At 51.8% G+C, this 17,629-nt stretch overlaps 1 protein-coding gene across 1 annotated transcript; it reads right to left on the reverse strand.

Moving 5' to 3' along the window:
* Positions 1–1,019: 1,019 nt before the first annotated feature.
* On the reverse strand, positions 1,020–14,027 carry LOC311216223 (uncharacterized protein; the record flags this gene model as incomplete). Its single annotated transcript, XM_084297770.1, has 3 exons — positions 1,020–1,978; positions 2,450–2,521; positions 13,103–14,027. The coding sequence occupies 3 exons, from the start codon at positions 14,025–14,027 to the stop codon at positions 1,020–1,022; spliced, it is 1,956 nt and encodes a 651-aa protein (XP_084153896.1).
* Between the last annotated feature and the right edge of the window lie 3,602 nt (positions 14,028–17,629).

The following is a 17,629-nucleotide window of genomic DNA, read 5'->3' on the forward strand; positions in this document are numbered from 1 at the left end:
GGGGCACTCTGCAGGGCTGTGCTGGGCAGGCTGTGAGGCAGACCCAGCTCATGGGGTCACTGCCATTGCCCCAGGGCTGCAAGGAATCACTCGCCAGGTTCCTTTGGTGAGGTTTTTGTGTGTTCTGGGGCTGTAAAGCTCTGCTCTGCCTGCTCACACCAGACTGAGCACTTGAGCTCTGGTCAGTCCACCTCGGAGGGGATCCCCCCTTAGAAGGGAAGTGCTGCAGTGGAGGCACTGCCGTGCCCACTGCCTATCCCTGCCTGCAGTCCCAGCACAGCCCCACAGCAGCACTGGCACCAAGATCCATTATCAGCCGGGCCTGACCCCACCAGCAGCACTCAGCAGGAGAAGCACGTGCTTTGCTGGAGGCACCACTGAGTACAGAACTGCCTCCACAAGGTCAAGGGATGGGGAGGAGATGGAGGGGGGCTTCAGGTAGGCAACCATGACAGGCCTGAGGGAGTCGGACACCATGGCCAGGTGAGGGAGGCACGTGGAAAAGGCTTTTTGCCAGCCCTGCTATAGAGACAAGAGGACTGTCACCTAGATCCACAAGGTCTAATCCAAATACACTGCTCCTACCCGTGGCAGCTGGGCTCTTGGCCCTGAGCCCCTCCTAGATGTTGGGGCTGCTCCCGCAGCTCAACAGAAGATGGGAAGAGAAGGAAACTGAGACCAATGAATTTCTGCTGAGTTCTTTATTGTCTTTCCCTACCAAGAAAGCCCGGTTCTGTATGTACAATAGATGATGTGGTTAAACCTTACTAAAGATGTAACATTCAGAATGGTAAGAATGAGATTATTAAAGACAAAATGAAATATTGTTAAAATACTAACAGAGATTAGTAACAGAGATTAGTAAAAAAATGTTGTGTCATTTTCCCAAATACACTTTGATTTCTCTTGGGATTCTTATTAATGACAATGTTATGATAACACTAGTAACGATAAAAATGATATGATACAATGTGAATCAAAATATTTGCATATTATTAAGAATACATCTTCTGAACACATCATGGATGCCTAAGAAGAATGTATGGAATCAGTTTCCTCACTGCATTCTTGAGCTCCTGGTTCCTCATGCTGTAAATGAGGGGATTCACTGCTGGAGGCACCACCGAGTACAGAAGTGCAACGACCAGGTCCAGGGACGGCGAGGAAATGGAGGGAGGCTTCAGGTAGGCAAATATGGCAGTGCTGACAAACAGGGAGATGACAGCCAGGTGAGGGAGGCACGTGGAAAAGGCTTTGTGCCTGCCCTGCTCAGAGGGCATCCTCAGCACTGCCCTGAAGATCTGCACATAGGACAGCACAATGAAAACAAAACAACCAAAGAATAAAGAAACACTAAACACAAGTGCCCCGACTTCCCTGAGGCAGGCATCTGAGCAGGAGAGCTTGAGGATCTGGGGGATTTCACAGAAGAACTGGTCCACAGCATTGCCTTGGCAGAGGGGCAGGGAAACTGTAGTGGCTGTGTGCAGGACAGCATTGAGAAAGCCACTGCCCCAGGCAGCTGCTGCCATCTGGGCACAAGCTCTGCTGCCCAGGACGCTCCCGTAGTGCAGGGGTTTGGAGATGGCAACGTAGTGGTCATACGACATGACAGTGAGAAGGGAAAACTCTGAACCAAAGAAGAAGACAGAAAAGAGAACTTGGGCTGCACATCCTTGATAGGAGATGGCCCTGGTGTCCCAGAGGGCATTGGCCATGGCTTTGGGCAGAGTGGTGGAGATGCAGCCCAGGTCGACGAGGGCGAGGTTGAGGAGGAAGAAGTACATGGGGGTGTGGAGGCGGTGGTGGCAGGCTACGGCGCTGAGGATGAGGCCGTTGCCCAGGAGGGCAGCCAGGTAGATGCCCAGGAAGAGCGCGAAGTGCAGGAGCTGCAGCTCGTGCATGTCTGCGAATGCCAGCAGGAGGAACTCACTCACGGAGCTGATGTTGGGCATTTGCTGTCCATACACATGCTTTCCTGGTAAAGAGCAAAATGCAGAAGAATGTTAAAACAAAGTTCTCTGAGGAAAACCTATTGTGTCTTTTAAAGCACCCTGTAACCTAAGCCTCTCTCTTTGCACGAAAATCTTTTGGCATCTCTCCTGCTTGAGCTGTGTCTGGTGCTGGCTGAGAGTGGCACTGGGAGCAGGGGCTGCTGTAGGCTGCAGAGGAGTCCTCTCTGCTATACAGCAGGAAGGAAACAGGAACATGGGGGAAGCTCAAGTTCAGTTCACTGGTCAGATCAATGAGCTTTTCAGTGTTATTTCAAACAACTCATCTGAATGCAGAGTTACACAGGCCACTGCCCACAAGTCGTGTTCTAATCTACCCTGTATTTCCTGTCTTTGAGCCACAGGACCATCCAACTCAGGTGTTTCCTTGAGAAGAAACTGTAGAGAACTGAGAGCAGAGAAGCCCCAGTCCAAGTGCAGCTGGACAGAAACCTCACCTGAGGTGAAGTTCTCACACAGACAGAGCTTGGGAGCATCTCTTTGAGCTCTACCTTCTCTTCTACCCCTGCCTGCCCCACAGCCCATGGGCTGCAGGGGGAGAGGAGGCCAGGGAGGGGCTGCTCCAGGGGAAGGCGTCTGCACTGCAGGGCGTGGCCGCAAGGTGCCCGAATCCCCCCTGCCACGGCGTTTCTGCCAACAGCTCCTTCTGGCCGCCTGCCCCTCTGTGCTGCCTGCAGCTGTCCCTGCCAGGAGCTGCTGCTCTGCGCCCACCTCTTCTTTCCCCCTGCCCGTGCTCACAGACCCCATCCCACGCGGCTGTGCTCAGCGCTGCCCTGCAGCACCCTGCCACCAACAGGGCCCTGCCAAGGGGCACCTCCATGGCTGCAGGAGCTACGGGGCAGCTGACAGAGAGCCCGGCATGGCCAGCCAGGGCAGGGTGTTCTGGGCTGACCGGGGGCACCTGCCTTAGGGCACTCCAAGGAGCTTCTGCCAGACTTCCTCACCTTGCACTGCAGCCCAGCAGGACTCTCAAAGCCTACTGCATTGCCCACTGCCCTCCCAGAAACAAGACCCAGCAGGAGGAGACCCTTCCAGGACCTGCAGCTGCATGGCCCTGCAGCCAGACCCTTACCTTGTCAAGGGCTGTGCAGGTTTCTCCTGCAGGCAGCTCTCAGCATCCTCCCACTGCCAACTGCCTCCAAGCCCTCTCTCCTTCTCTCCTCTCTGTGTGCCAGCTGCGGTCAGAGCTCCCAGCCCTGCTGCGCTGTGCAGAGGAGCTGCTCCTGGGCACAGCTCTCTCTCTGCACCACGGCCCTCTTGCCAGCAGCTCTCTCTGTCCAATGAGCCCAACACAGCTCAGCAGCACAGCACCAGCCCAAGGCACTGCAATCACCCCTCTGGGGGCTTTGCTGATGAGCCCACACACGAACCTCAGGCACTCAGAGACAATTGAAGATATCTCTCAAGAAGTCCAAGTCAGAGGCAAGTTTCCTGCAGTGTCCCCCTGAGGGCCAGCACTGACACAGCCTCCCTTGGAGCTCGTTAGAGCAGAACCCTGGAGGCAGTGAGGACAAGGAGACAAAGGCAATGTGAAGGTGACACTGAGGTGTAGGAAAATTGGATGTGTGTCACCAAGCACAAGGGCCAGGTCTTGTTGCATGGCACACAGGAAGGGAGATCCTTTCCCTTGACAGGTTGCTCAGGGCTCTTTGTTGGGCAGTAGGAGATGGGGATGTGCATGGCCAAGTGCAGGAGAATGGTACGACCCCTGCCTGGTTCATGGGTGGGGGCGAGGAGGCAATGAGGCCCTGGTGCTTTAGCAATAAGCTGTCTCCTCATGGGCCTCAGTGGCAGAGACAACAGCCATAGCCATGGACACAAAGACCTGGGTCCTGTTGGGACTTTGAGCCTTGCCACAGCCATTACTCTTCTCCTCACCAGGCTGTCTGAGGGACTCCTGGACTTCCAAATCTTCCACTGCTGGATGCAGACCCTTCTGTGGGTAGTGTCACGTTTGATCTGAGCTGAGTCTGATAACTCAGATCTTCTTGGTGGCCATGCTGCTCATAAGGAGCTCTGTAGGAAGCTGGCCTGGTTCCTGGTGAGCAGGCACCACTTCTCGTATGGCATCCCTCATGGTGCCCAGGCCCTCCTCCTCCTGGGCCCTGGTCACTCAGCAGAGTCCCAGTCTGCCTCCATGTATGGGGTTCCTCTTCCTCTGGTGCAGGACTGGGTTCTCCTCCTTGTAAATGTCAGGAGGTTTGTGTAGGCAAAATCCCGCAGTTTCTCAAGGTTGCCCCACACTGATGCTCCATTCTGTCAGCTGTTAATGTCTGCAGGCATATGGATCACCCTGACTATGCTGTTTCTCACAAGATAACAGTAACAGGAGTTTGCAGGACAGTTTGGATTATACAGCAGGAACTAGTTGAATGGAATTACAGCACAGAATCAGTGAAGGGTGGGGGATAGAAGACTGCCAGATTCCACTTTTCTGTTCTTCCTTCTCATGCATACTGTTACTTTATCTGGAACTGTGTCCTATATACAAAACACTGCACTGTATCATCTAATAAGAAGGAAATTAAGTCTATCCCAGCCAACACATGGACAATATCCACCCTATATTCCATACCATCTGCACCATGCTCAGCTCCAGTACTTTCCAATTAATCACCACCACGTTTTCTCAGATGATATACACACAGATATATCATGTCCTTAGTCTGTGAGTGTCCTGGAGTTGGCTAGGATCCAGATAATTTTCCTCCTAGTAGCTGGTATGAAGCTGTGTTTTGGATTTAGCATGAGTACTCAGTACTAAGGCCAGTCCTCTTTAATATCTTTATCAATGATCTGGATGAGGGGATCGAGTGCACCCTCACTAAATTTGCAGATGACACCAGGGTAGGTGCGTGTGTCAATCTGCTCGAGGGTAGGAAGGCTCTGCAGGAGGATCTGGATAGGCTGCACCGATGGGCTGAGGTCAACTGCATGAAGTTCAACAAGGCCAAGTGCCGGGTCCTGCACCTGGGGCACAATAACCCCAAGCAGAGCTACAGGCTGGGAGATGAGTGGTTGGAGAGCTGCCAGGCAGAGAAGGACCTGGGAGTGATGGTGGATAGTCGGCTGAACAAGAGTCAGCAGTGTGCTTATGTGGCCAAGAAGGCCAACAGCATCCTGGCTTGTATCAGAAACAGTGTGACCAGCAGGGCTAGGGAGGTGATTGTCCCCCTGTACTCGGCTCTGGTGAGGCCACACCTCTAGTACTGTGTTCAGTTTTGGGCCCCTCACTGCAAGAAGGACATCGAGGTGCTCCAGCAAGTCCAGAGAAAACACAAAGCTGGTGAGGGATCTGGAGTCCTACGAGGAGCGGCTGAGGGATCTGGGCTTGTTCAGCCTGGAGAAGAGGAGGCTCAGGGGTGACCTTTTTGCTCTCTACAGCTACCTCAAAGGAGGCTGTAGCGAGGTGGGGGTGGTCTGTTCTCCCACATGCCCAGTGACAGGATGAGGGGGAATGGGCTAAAGTTGCACGAGGGGTGTTTTAGGTTGGATATTAGGAAGAACTTCTTTTCCAAGAGGGATGTTACGCATTGGAATGGGCTGCCCAGGGAAGTGGTGGAGTCACCATCCCTGGAGGTCTTTAAAAGATGTTTAGATGTTGAACTTAGTGATATGGTTTAGTGGAGGACTGGTTAGTGTTAGGTCACAGGTTGGACTCAATGATCTTGAGGTCTCTTCCAACCTAGACAATTCTGTGATTCTGTGATTCTGTGGGAAGAAGAGCTTGGCCAGCACAAACTTATGATTTCATAGAAGTAAGACGGTTTATGTAATGTAGATGCTGCGGTACAACTGACTTAAAACAGTCACATATGGCCCTTTCCTTACTTGAAACAGTCATTTTAATCACTAAACATAAATGCTACTACAGTACTCTGAAAGGAATCATTTCTTTTTTTCCTCTTACTAACCCCAATGCCTTCCCTTAACACTAACATGAAAATGCTCTATTTAACCCTAGACTCCTTGGCAGACCTAAAAAACCCTAAACCGTAGATCTTGTCTATGCCTTAACCACAGACCTGACACCACTAGCAGGACAACACACACTCCCACTAAAACTTTGCTTATTCTCCAAACCAGAAAGAGAAAAACAGGTACCTATGGAGCAAGAGAGAGGTCAGCTCTCCCTCAGGATCTGATGGCCCAGCAGGAGGAATGTGACTGTGGCAGGGACTGTGAGGTCACTGCTGTCTCTGCACTTGATAGGGCAGCAGCAGGAATGTGTCACAGAAAGGGACTGTGAGGTCACTTGTGTCTGGAGGTGGCAGGTCACCCTTGATTTTGAGAAGTCAAGGCACTTGCTTGGCATGCTGACTGGGGGATCCCCTCTGCCTACACACCCAGGACGACCCAGGCAGAAAGAAGGCCCCAACATGGGTTGTCCTGTCCCTTCTGCTTGAGTCCATGAGTGGGCAGCAGGAGGCACAAGGCTTGGATGTGTGTAGCCAAGAAGCTGCAAGGCCAGCAGCAGGCCCCTGGCTTGGAAGCTGCTGCTGAGCTGACTTGTGTCTGCTTGGCTGAGAGGTTGCAAGGAGCCTGCTGGGTTGGGATGCCTACTTCAGGAAGGGTTTCCACCACAGGGATGCCATACGAGCAGTGGTGCCTTCTCACAAGGAACCAGGCCAGCTTCCTACAGAGCTGCCTTATGAGATATTTGGGTCCATGGCTATGGCTATTGTCTCAGCCACTAAAGCTTTTGAGGAGACAGCTAATCATTAAAGCACCAGAGCCTAATTGACTCCTCGTGGGCTCATCAGCAAAGCCCCCAGAGGTGTGATTCCAATGACTTGGGCTGGGCCTGTGCTGCTGGGCTGGGCAGGGCTCCTGGGACATGAAAAAAAAAACACATTTGAGAAAGTTCCATAAAGCAGAGAGACAGCTGTGCCCAGGAGCAGCTCCTCTGCACAGCGCAGCAGGGCTGGGAGCTCTGACCACAGCTGGCACACAGAGAGGAGAGAAGGAGAGAGGGCTTGGAGGCAGTTGGCAGTGGGAGGATGCTGAGAGCTGCCTGCAGGAGAAACATGCACAGCCCTTGACAAGGTAAGTGTCTGGCTGCAGGGCCATGCAGCTGCAGGTCCTGGAAGGGTCTCGTGCTGGGTCTTGTTTCTGGGAGGGCAGTGGGCAATGCAGTAGGCTTTGAGAGTCCTGCTGGGCTGCTCTGTGAGGGGAGGAAGTCTGGCAGAAGCCCCTTGGAGTGTCATAACCTAGCTAACCTTAGTAAGCCAAGAGTGTGATGGCCAAGCCTCTATCAGACACTGCAGGGGATGCAGATTGGATATTGGGACACCCCAGATTGCAAATATCCAGCTCTGTCTGTGGGGCATCCTCCTGGGCTGCGTGCTGCTCTCCAGAAGGATGCAGGGCAGCTGGAGTGAAGCCTCGGCACCTCTGGCTAGGACGGAAGAGCTGAGAACTTGCTCACAACCCACAGACAAGGTGAGGCTTCTGTCCAGCTGCACTGGGACTGGGACTTCTCTGCTCTCAACTGTCTTCAGTTTCTTCTCAGGGAAACACCTGTGTGGGATGGTCCTGAATCTCACAGAGGGGTGACACAGGGCATCTGAGAACGGGAGTGTTCAGCAGTGGCATCTGAAGCTCTGTTCTGCATTGAGATGCATTGTTTGAAACAACACTGCAAATTCCATTGACGTGATCAGTGAACTGAACTAGAGTTTCCCCCATGTTCCTGCTTCCCCCTGCTGCACAACAGGAAGGAGTCCTGTGCAGCCCACAGCAGCCCCTGCTCCCAGTGCCACTCTCAGCCAGCACCAGCTGCAGCTCAAGCAAGAGAGATGCAGAAAGGTTCAGCTGCATAGACAGGGGTTGGGCTGGGTGGTGCTCCTAAATTTGCAATATGTTTTCCTCAGAGAAGCCTCCTCTAACTTTGTTCTCCCTTCTCGTCTTCAGCAGACAGCTGTATCCAGAGTCAGAAAATGCCCAACAGCAGCTCAGTGAGCGAGTTCCTCCTGCTGGCATTCGCAGACACGCGTGAGCTGCAGCTCCTGCACTTCACACTCTTCCTGGGCATCTACCTGGCTGCCCTCCTGGGCAACGGCCTCATCCTCAGAGCCGTAGCCTGTCACCACCGCCTCCACACCCCCATGTACTTCTTCCTCCTCAACCTTGCCCTCCTCGACCTCGGATCCATCTCCACCACTCTGCCCAAATCCATGGCCAATGCCCTTTGGGACACCAGGGCCATCTCCTATAAAGGATGTGCTGCACACGTCTTTCTGTTTGTCTTCTTTATCACAGCAGAGTATTTCCTCCTCACCGTCATGGCCTACGACCGCTATGTTGCCATCTGCAAGCCCCTGCACTACGGGAGCCTCTTGGGCAGCAGAGCTTGTGCCCAGATGGCAGCAGCTGCCTGGGGCAGTGGCTTTCTCAATGCTGTCCTGCACACGGCCAGCACATTTTCCCTGCCCTTCTGCCAAGGCAATGTCCTTGAACAGTTCTTCTGTGAGGTCCCCCAGATCCTCAAGCTCTCCTGCTCAGATGCCTACCTCAGGGAAGTTGTACTTATTGCATTTAGCTTTTGTTTAGGCTTTGGTTGTTTTGTTTTTATTGTGGTGTCCTATGTGCAGATCTTCAGGGCAGTGCTGAGGATGCCCTCTGAGCAGGGCCGGCACAAAACCTTTTCCATGTGCCTTCCTCACCTGGCCGTGGTCTCCCTGTTTGTCAGCACTATCATGTTTACCTACCTGAAGCCCCCCTCATTCTCCTCCCCATCCCTGGACCTTGCAGTATCTTTTCTGTACTCCATGTTACCTCCAGCACTGAACCCCCTCATCTACAGCATGAGGAACCAGGAGCTCAAGGATGCACTGAGGAAATTGTTTGAATACATATTTCTTTAAAAAAAAAATAATGTGCCTTTACGTTCTGAGTTTATCTCAGAAACAGTTAGGAAAGCAATTTGGTTTTATTTTTCTTGATAAATATGTTCTCCAAGTTGTGGTGTCAATTTAATTAATGTCATGTTAGCCTCCTACCTGTTCATTTATCTCTTTACTTTTCATAATTATCTCATGTATATCTAAAGCCAGGCTTTCTGTGTAGCTATAGACAATAAAGAAGCAAGCAGAAATTCATAGGTCTCAGCTGCAGTGCATTCCCATCTCCTTTGAGAGACGTTATTTAAAAAAAAAAATAGCAAAACTATTTGTGACAGTGATGCTTGACCACTTCCTTGAAACAGGGCCTCAATAGATAGAGCTTATTTTCAGGAGGACAGACGTTTTCATAACGGGAGCCCACCTCTCCCCTCTCCTTCCATTTTCCACCTTCTATTGCTGAGTGTGACATCATATGGTATGGAATATCTCCGTGGTTGGTTTAGGTTAGCTGCCCTGGTGATGTCCCCTCCCTGTCTCTTGTGCACCCGCAGCCTGCTGGCTCTTTGGGGAGGGAGGATTAGAGGGATTCCTGATGCTATGACAGTACTGCTCAGCAGTAGACAAAACACAACCGTGATACCAGTGCTGTTCTAGCTACTCAAGCTGAGCACAGCACTGTGTGGGCTTCTACAGGAAAAGTTAACTCCATCCCAGCCAGGCCCAGTATGCTCACATATTGAAAACACAGCACCACAGGGGCTGTTCTGCAGAGAATTACTTCGTCACAGTCAGAGCCAGTGCAGGGCCACACACTGGACAAGAAGGCTCCCTCTGAGCTCTGTGGGGAGTCTGGAAGGTCCTAAGAAGCAGCAGGAAGACTGAAGAAGACCAAGGCCCATCTGAAGGTTGGCTTATTCCCACCTGGGAGGCAGTGCTGGGCAGTGGGAAAGGCTATGAGAAAGACATGTGAGAAGACCATGAGAAACAAGGAAATATCACTGCCATTGCCCCAGGCCTGCAAAAAATCACTCACCAGACTGCTTTTCTGGGGCCGTGTGAGCCCAGGAGACAGCAGTGAATGGAGCCCACGGAGCGTGAGCCTGTCTGAGGTGGACTGAGCAGAGCTCAAGTGCTCAATCTGGTGTGAGCAGGCAGAGGAGAGCTCTGCAGCCCCAGGGCACACAAAAGCCCCAGCAAAGAAGCCTGGCGAGTGATTCCTTGCAGCCCTGGGGCAATGGCAGTGACCCCATGAGCTGGGTCTGCCTCACAGCCTGCCCAGCACGGCCCTGCAGAGTGTCCCCATGCTCCAGGCACCACAGCCCCCTCGCTCAGCAGAGCACCACTGCCAGCTGGGGCTGGGGCTGGGGCTTGGAGGGTGCTTCCCCTGAATGTCAGCTTCAGGCTCATGGCTTCTGGATAAAAACATGATCTTCACTGTGCACTAGGAGCTGAGAGACCGCCAACAGGCATGGGGCTGGAACATTGCCTGCAAGGTCCCTCCTGCCCTAGCACCTCACAGGACTGGCACGGAACTGGCTCCTGAGTGTCAGAGAGGCTGGGAGCCCAGCAGGTGTGCCATGAGCTTGGAGGATCACAACCAGATCACTTCTACCTGGGCAGGTCCTGGCCCAAAAAGGGGGTGTTTTGTAGGTGTGGTATTATAAGCTCAGTGGTGCCTCAGAAACACTAAGTCCAGCAGGAAGAGACTGGCTCTTAAATGGCCTGTGAGGTGACTGCTTTCTGAAGTAGCTGACAGGTCACCCTTGACTCCTGGCTGGGATCTGTGCCTTTAGGCTCACATCTGCCAGTGTCCATGGTAGGGCAGCAGAAGGCACTTGCTGTGCATGTAGTTTCTGAGATCGGCTCCTTCTAAGTACCTGGTAGGCCCCATAGAGGAAGAGGTCTTGGGTAGGGGTTGTCATGTCAGAGGTGTCAGCTTTTGCCTGAAGTCATCCTTTAGGACTGCTTTCAGTTTTCTACACAGAGAGGGCCACTGCCTCCAAGACGCTTGGGGCAAACTGAACCATGCATGAGGGTTTGGAAAAAGATAGCCTGGGAGCACAGAAGCCATTCCATATCTAAAAGTTGGAGGCAGGAAACCAAATTTTGGGGTGGTACAAGAGCTGCTGGGCACATTGTGCAGGGTTCACCTACAGCCTTTGTGTTATTTTCCATCCTGACTTAGGTGCCACGTCAATCTCAAGAAAGGAGTAGCCAAAAGATATGAGACAGATACTCTGAGATCATGAAAGCCATCAGAAAGCTGTCCCTAAGAAGATGACTGATATGGGGAAGTCAGGAGAAGCCTGGCCAGGACAGATGTGAGATTTGAGGGAGGGAAAAGGAGTTTGGCCAGCAGAAATGAATGATTTCTGTGAGGTTCGAACATTCAGGCAATGTTAATTTTGCTGTAACGCTGACTTAAAATAGTCATGTAAAGCCCTTGCACTACTTTAATCACTGACATTGATTGTCAATTCTAAATGCTACTCCACACCCTGTCAGGAATCCACTGTTTTTATGCCTGACCTCAAAGTATCCATTCAAGCCAAAACTCAGCCCATAGCCCCTTTTCCTTATCTTTACTCTCTTGCTCACCCTGATCTGATCAGCTTGTGGGCCACAAGGAGGAGATTGGTGGGAATGCTCTGAGGAGCTCAGCTCTGCCTCAGCATCTCCTGCCCCAGCAGCAGGAATGTGACTGTGGCAGGGACTGTGAGGTCACTTCTGTCTCTGCACTTGATAGGGCAGCAGCAGGAACGTGTCACAGAAAGGGACTGTGAGGTCACTTGTGTCTGGAGGTGGCAGGTCAGCCTTGACTTCTCGCTGGGATCTGAACTTTTGGGCTGACATCTGGCAGTGGCCCTGCTAGGCCAGCAGAAGGCACCTGCTTGGCATGCTGACTGTTGGCATTGCTTCCTTGCAACACTGTGCAGGGCTGCGGAGGTGTCAAAATGAAGTTCTTCTAGTAGCATCACACTACCCACCACATCCCACAGACCCCAAGACTAGCCCTGAGCCAGACATGTGTGTGCAGGGTCTCCTCTCCCAGTGGCCGTGGTCAGGCCTTGGCCCTTCAGCTTCATTAAAACCAACCAAGATTTTTCTCAGCACAGTGCTTTGCCTGTCTGTAACCATGGCCTCCAATTATCTGCCCTAACAAGGCCCTGGGGAGGCTTTGTTAGTAACAGTCCTCACTGGGGCCCATTAATACTCCAAGTCACTTCAAGTTTTCTTTCTGACTTTAGCTTCTCAAGTAGTTACATCACTGTCCTCTCAGTACCTGAGCTGAGTACAGGGGGATAATCACTTTCTTAGCCCTGCTGGCCACACTGCTTCTTATACAAGCCAGGATGCCGTTGGCCTTCTTGGCCACCTGAGCACACTACTGGCCCATATTCAGCCGACTATCAACCAGTACTCCCAGGTCCTTCTCTGCCAGGTAGCTCTCCAACCACTCATCTCCCAGCCTGTAGCTCTGCTTGGGGTTGTTGAGCCCCAGGTGAAGAACCTGGCACTAGAACCCCAGAAAACAGAAGAGCAGGGAGCGACCTCTTGGCTATGTTCCTGGCAGCAGCTTTGGAGAGGCGTCCAGGCTTCTGGGTTTGCCCAGAGCAAGACCCTCCTGTTACTGTGGTGCTATCCGGGAGGCCAGCTGTAACCCAGGGCTGCACAGTGCCTGCTGCTGCCTGCAGTCACAGGGATGCCAGTGCAGAGAGAACAGGACTGTCACCAAGGCCTATGAGATCTGACAGCTTATCCGAATAAAAGAGCAAAGGAGAACACACTGAAAGCCAAAAGAGAGCAGCAGTGACAAGGCCACGTCCTGCTGCTGGCCATGGCCATGGCTCCAGAGAAGCAACAGCCCCCACCCAAACTCCATGTAGCAGCTGGGCTCTTGGCCCTGAGCCCCTCCTGTGTGCTGGGGCTGCTACCCCAACTCCAGAGGGGATGGAAAGAGATGGCAGCTGATAAAATGTAGTTCTGATGTTTTTTTTTTTGTTGTTTTGTTTTTGTTTTTTATTTATTATGTTTCTCTACATAACCTGCTTCTTTCAATAATTAGATGACTGGGTCACTATAAATGAAAAAATAGAAATAAGAAAATCAGGTAGCAGGTTAAGGATAACATAATTTAAATCAAAAGAAAAAAAATGTAGAAAATATTTATAGAGAAATATAGTAACAAAAAATTTCCTCACAGTTCCTGAAATAATCAGGGAACTCACAAACATTATTGATTGCAAAGAAGCATGTATCCAAAGAGTTTCCTTACTGCATCCTTGAACTCCTGGTTCCTCATGCTGTAGATGAGGGGGTTCACTGATGAAGGAACAACTGAGTAGAGAACTGACACAATAAGATCCATGGATGGGGAAGAGAGGGAGGGGGGCTTCAGATAGGCAAACATGGCAGTGCTGACAAAGAGGGAGACCACAGCCAGGTGAGGGAGGCACATGGAAAAGGCTTTGTGCCGGCCCTGAGAAGAGGGCATCCTCAGCACAGCCCTGAAGATCTGCACATAGGAGAAAACAATGAAAACAAAACAACCAAAGCATAAAGAAACAGTAAGAACAAGTGCCCCAGCTTCCCTGAGGTAGGCATCTGAGCAGGAGAGCTTGAGGATCTGGGGGATTTCACAGAAGAACTGGTCCACAGCATTGCCTCGACAGAGAGGCAGGGAAAATGTGTTGGCCGTGTGCAGGACAGCACTGAGAAAGCCACTGCCCCAGGCAGCTGCTGCCATCTGGGCACAAGCTCTGCTGCCCACGAGGCTCCCGTAGTGCAGGGGCTTGCAGATGGCAACATAGCGGTCGTAGGCCATGACGGTGAGAAGGGAATACTCTGCTCCAACCAAGAAAGCAAAGAGAAAGAGTTGGGCAGCACAGCCTTGATAGGAGATGGCCCTGTTGTCCCAGAGGGCATTGGCCATGGCTTTGGGCAGAGTGGTGGAGATGGATCCCAGGTCGAGGAGGGCGAGGTTGAGGAGGAAGAAGTACATGGGGGTGTGGAGGCGGTGGTGGCAGGCTACGGCGCTGAGGATGAGGCCGTTGCCCAGGAGGGCAGCCAGGTAGATGCCCAGGAAGAGCGCGAAGTGCAGGAGCTGCAGCTTGCGCGTGTCTGCGAATTCCAGCAGGAGGAACTCGCTCACAGAGCTGATGTTGGGCATTTGCTGACTTTGGACATAGAGCCTGCGAAATGAAAGAAAATATAAAGTATAAACTCTTATGAGTAAAGTCTCTGACTAAAATTCCCAGTAAAAGCCTTACATTACCCGTTTCCAAGAGGACCTTTGTCTATCTCCTTGTCTGGAGCCCTGCTTTCTGCTTGCTGAGCGTCCTGTACACAGCAGCCACTTCTGCCCATCAGCTCCCAGTGGGACACCTCTAATCCAGTGAAATGGTTAATGTCATTGCTGTGGAGGCACACCTTAACCAGAGGGCACATCCGGAAGGGCTACTCTGTCCATCCCCTGGTGCTCAGCTGCTGGCTGCTTGCAGCACTCAGCTGGGGGATGGATGAACACAGAGGCTGTGTTGAAAAAGCACATCCCCTTGTCTGCAGGTCCTGAAGAACAGCTCAGAAAAGCCCTGGTGCAGTCTGTAAGCAGAGAGAAAAGAAGGGATATTCTCACGTTCATCACTAACTGTTTGTGTCTCAGTTCAATGCAATAGGAAGCTCAGTCACCAGTGCAAATCCAACTACCCCATTAACATAGAGCCTGCCCCACAATCAGAGCAAGAGGCAGGTAGAGAGTGCAGAAAGTGCCTTCTCTTTGCAGGCAGCCCCTGCACTGCCCTTCCCCTGCCCAAGCCCCTGGGCTCCCCGGGCAGGCTGAGTGCAGGGACCCTGCTCTGCACCACAGCCGTGAGAAGCCCTTCCTGCACCCCCAGCTTCTCCTTCCTCCAGGATCAAAAGCTGCATTGCCCTCCAGCCAGAGACTTACCGGGTTCAGGGCTGGGAAGTGTTCTCCCCCAGTGAGCTCTGTGCATCCTGCCACTTCTGCCTGCCTTTAAGCACTCTGTCTCTGCAGGCAGTGCCCCCAGTCCTGCTGCACTGTGCAGAGGAGCTGCTCCTGGGCACAGCTGTATCTCTACACCAGGGCCCTCTTGCCACAAGCTCTCTCTATCCCATGAGCCTGGCCCAGCTCAGCAGCACAGCACCAGCCCAAGGCACTGCAATTACCCCTCTGGGGGCTTTGCTGATGAGCCCACAAACCTCAGGCACTCAGAGACAATTGAAGACAGCTCTCCAGAAGTCCAAGTCAGAGGCAAGTTTCCTGCAGTGTTCTCCTGAGGGCCAACACTGACACAGGCTCCCTTGGAGCTCGTTAGAGCAGAACACTGGAGGCAGTGAGGACAAGGAGACAAAGGCAATGTGAAGGTGACACTGAGGTGTAGGAAAACTGGATGTGTGTCACCAAGCACAAGGGCCAGGCCTTGACCCATGTCCCCTGGGAAGGGAGATCCTTAGCAGTCACACCTTGCTCAGGGCTCTTTGTGGGGCAGTAGGAGATGGGGATGTGCATTGCCAAGTGCAGGAGAATGGTACGACCCCTGCCTGCTTCATGGGAGGGGATGAGGAGGCAATGAGGCCCTGGTGCTTTCACAGTCAGCTGTCTCCTCATAGGCCTCAGTGGCAGAGACAACAGCCATAGCCATGGACACAAAGACCTGGTCCTGTTGGGACTTTAAGGCTTGCCACAGCCCTCTACCCTGTCTATACATGGCTTTCCTAGGGACTCCAAGACCTCCACATCTTTCCTTTTTGGCTGTAGACTCTGTGGTGTCACAGCAGATCTGAGCTTAGTCTGATAACTCAGATCTTCTTGGTGGCCATGCCCCTCATAAGGCAGCTCTGTAGGAAGCTGGCCTGGTTCCTCGTGAGCAGGCACCACTGCTCCTATGGCATACCTCGTGGTGCCCAGGCCCTCTCCTCCTGGCCACTACTCACTCAGCAGGGTCCCAGTCTGCCCTGATGTGTGGGGTTTCTCTCCCTCTGGTACAGGACTGGGCTCTTCTCCATGTTAAAGTCAAAAGTTTTCTGAAGTCAAAATCCTGCAGATTCTCAAGGTTCACCCACAGTGATGCTCCATTCTATCAGCTGTTAATGTCAGCAGGCAGACAGTTCAACCTTCGTGTAATTGTGCTATCTCTGACCAGACAGCAGCAGCAGCAAGAGTTGCAGGGAAATGTGGATAATTCAGGAGTAACTGACTAAATGGCATTGCAGCACAGTCACTCAAGGGTAGGGGATGGAAGGCTGTCAGGTTCCACATTTGCTGTGCTTTCTTCTCATGCATGCTGTCAGTTTGTCTGGAGCTGTGTCGTGAATGTTATGGGGCTGTGCAGGTCAAAATTGCCCAGCTGGAGCTCAATCCATCTATTACTGTCAAAAAAAATTAAAAAATATAAAATAAAATAAAATAAAATAAAATAAAATAAAATAAAATAAAATAAAATAAAATAAAATAAAATAAAATAAAATAAGATAAAAATGATATAAATAGTTTAAATGAAGGAGGATTAGGGAGAATCATAATGCTTTATTGGATTCTGGGGGGAAAACCCAGTGACAAGGGATGAGGTAAAGGCTGAGACACTTAATGCCTTCTTTGCCTCTGTTACTAGCAGCAAGACCAGTTGTTCCCCTGGTTATTTCTTCCTCCTCATGGCCAGTGCCAACCTTCCATTGCACAGTTTGTGGCATTTTTTTCTCTCCTGCTCTTTCCTACTACCAAAGGAAGCTCCATCAGGGTGGAAACCACTCCTCAAGTAGGCATCCCAACCCAGCAGGCTCCTTGAGGCCTCTCAGCCAAGCAGACACAAGTCACCTCAGCAGCAGCTTCCAAGCCAGGGGCCTGCTGCTGGCCTTGCAGCTTCTTGGCTAGACACAGCCAAGCCTTGTGCCTGCTGCTGCCCACTCATGGACTCAAGCAGAAGGGACAGGACAACCCATCTTGGGGGCCTTCCTTCTGTCTGCCTACTCCTGGCTCTGGAGGCAGAGGGGATCCCCCAGTCAGCATGCCAAGCAGGTGCCTTCTGCTGGCCTAGCAGGGCCACTGCCAGATGTCAGCCCAAAAGTGCAGCTCCCAGGGAGAAGCCAAGGCTGACCTGCCACCTCCAGGCACAAGTGACCTCACAGTCCCTTTCCGTGACACGTTCCTGCTGCTGCCCTATCAAGTGCAGAGACAGAAGTGACCTCACAGTCATTACCACAGTCACATTCCTCCTGCTTTGGCCGAGTGTGGAGGTGTTACTGCGCTAGAAAGCTAAACACCACAACTGCTCTCTCACTCCCTCTCCTTAGAAGAAAATGGGAAGAAGTAAAGTAAAGGACAACTCACGGAGTGAGATATGGATAATTTAATTAAAGGGGAAAAATAATCATTATTATTATTAGTAGAGAAAGATTATGAACTAAATTATTTAACTAAAGGGAAAAAGAAGGGGAAAAGGGAGGGAGAAAGGGAAAAACAAACAGACAATCAAACAAAACAAATAAAGGCTATGTGGAAGTGCAGAGGAAAGAAATTACTCTCTACTTCCCACAAATGTACTTCCCACACTTTTTTGCCGACCCCCTAGGAGGGTTAGAGAGAGTCCTGATGCTGTGTGAGCACTGCTCAGCAGCAGACACAACTCTGGTGTGATCCCACTGCTGTTCTAGCTCCACAGGCAGAGCACAGCACTGTATGGGCTGCTGCAGGGAAAGTTAACATCCCAGCCAGACCCAGTACAGTAACTTTGTATGGACTTTGCTGTCCATACA

This window comes from Netta rufina, assembly GCF_964035555.1.
Source record: "Netta rufina genome assembly, chromosome: 18".
In the NCBI taxonomy this organism is placed as follows: Eukaryota; Metazoa; Chordata; class Aves; order Anseriformes; family Anatidae; genus Netta; species Netta rufina.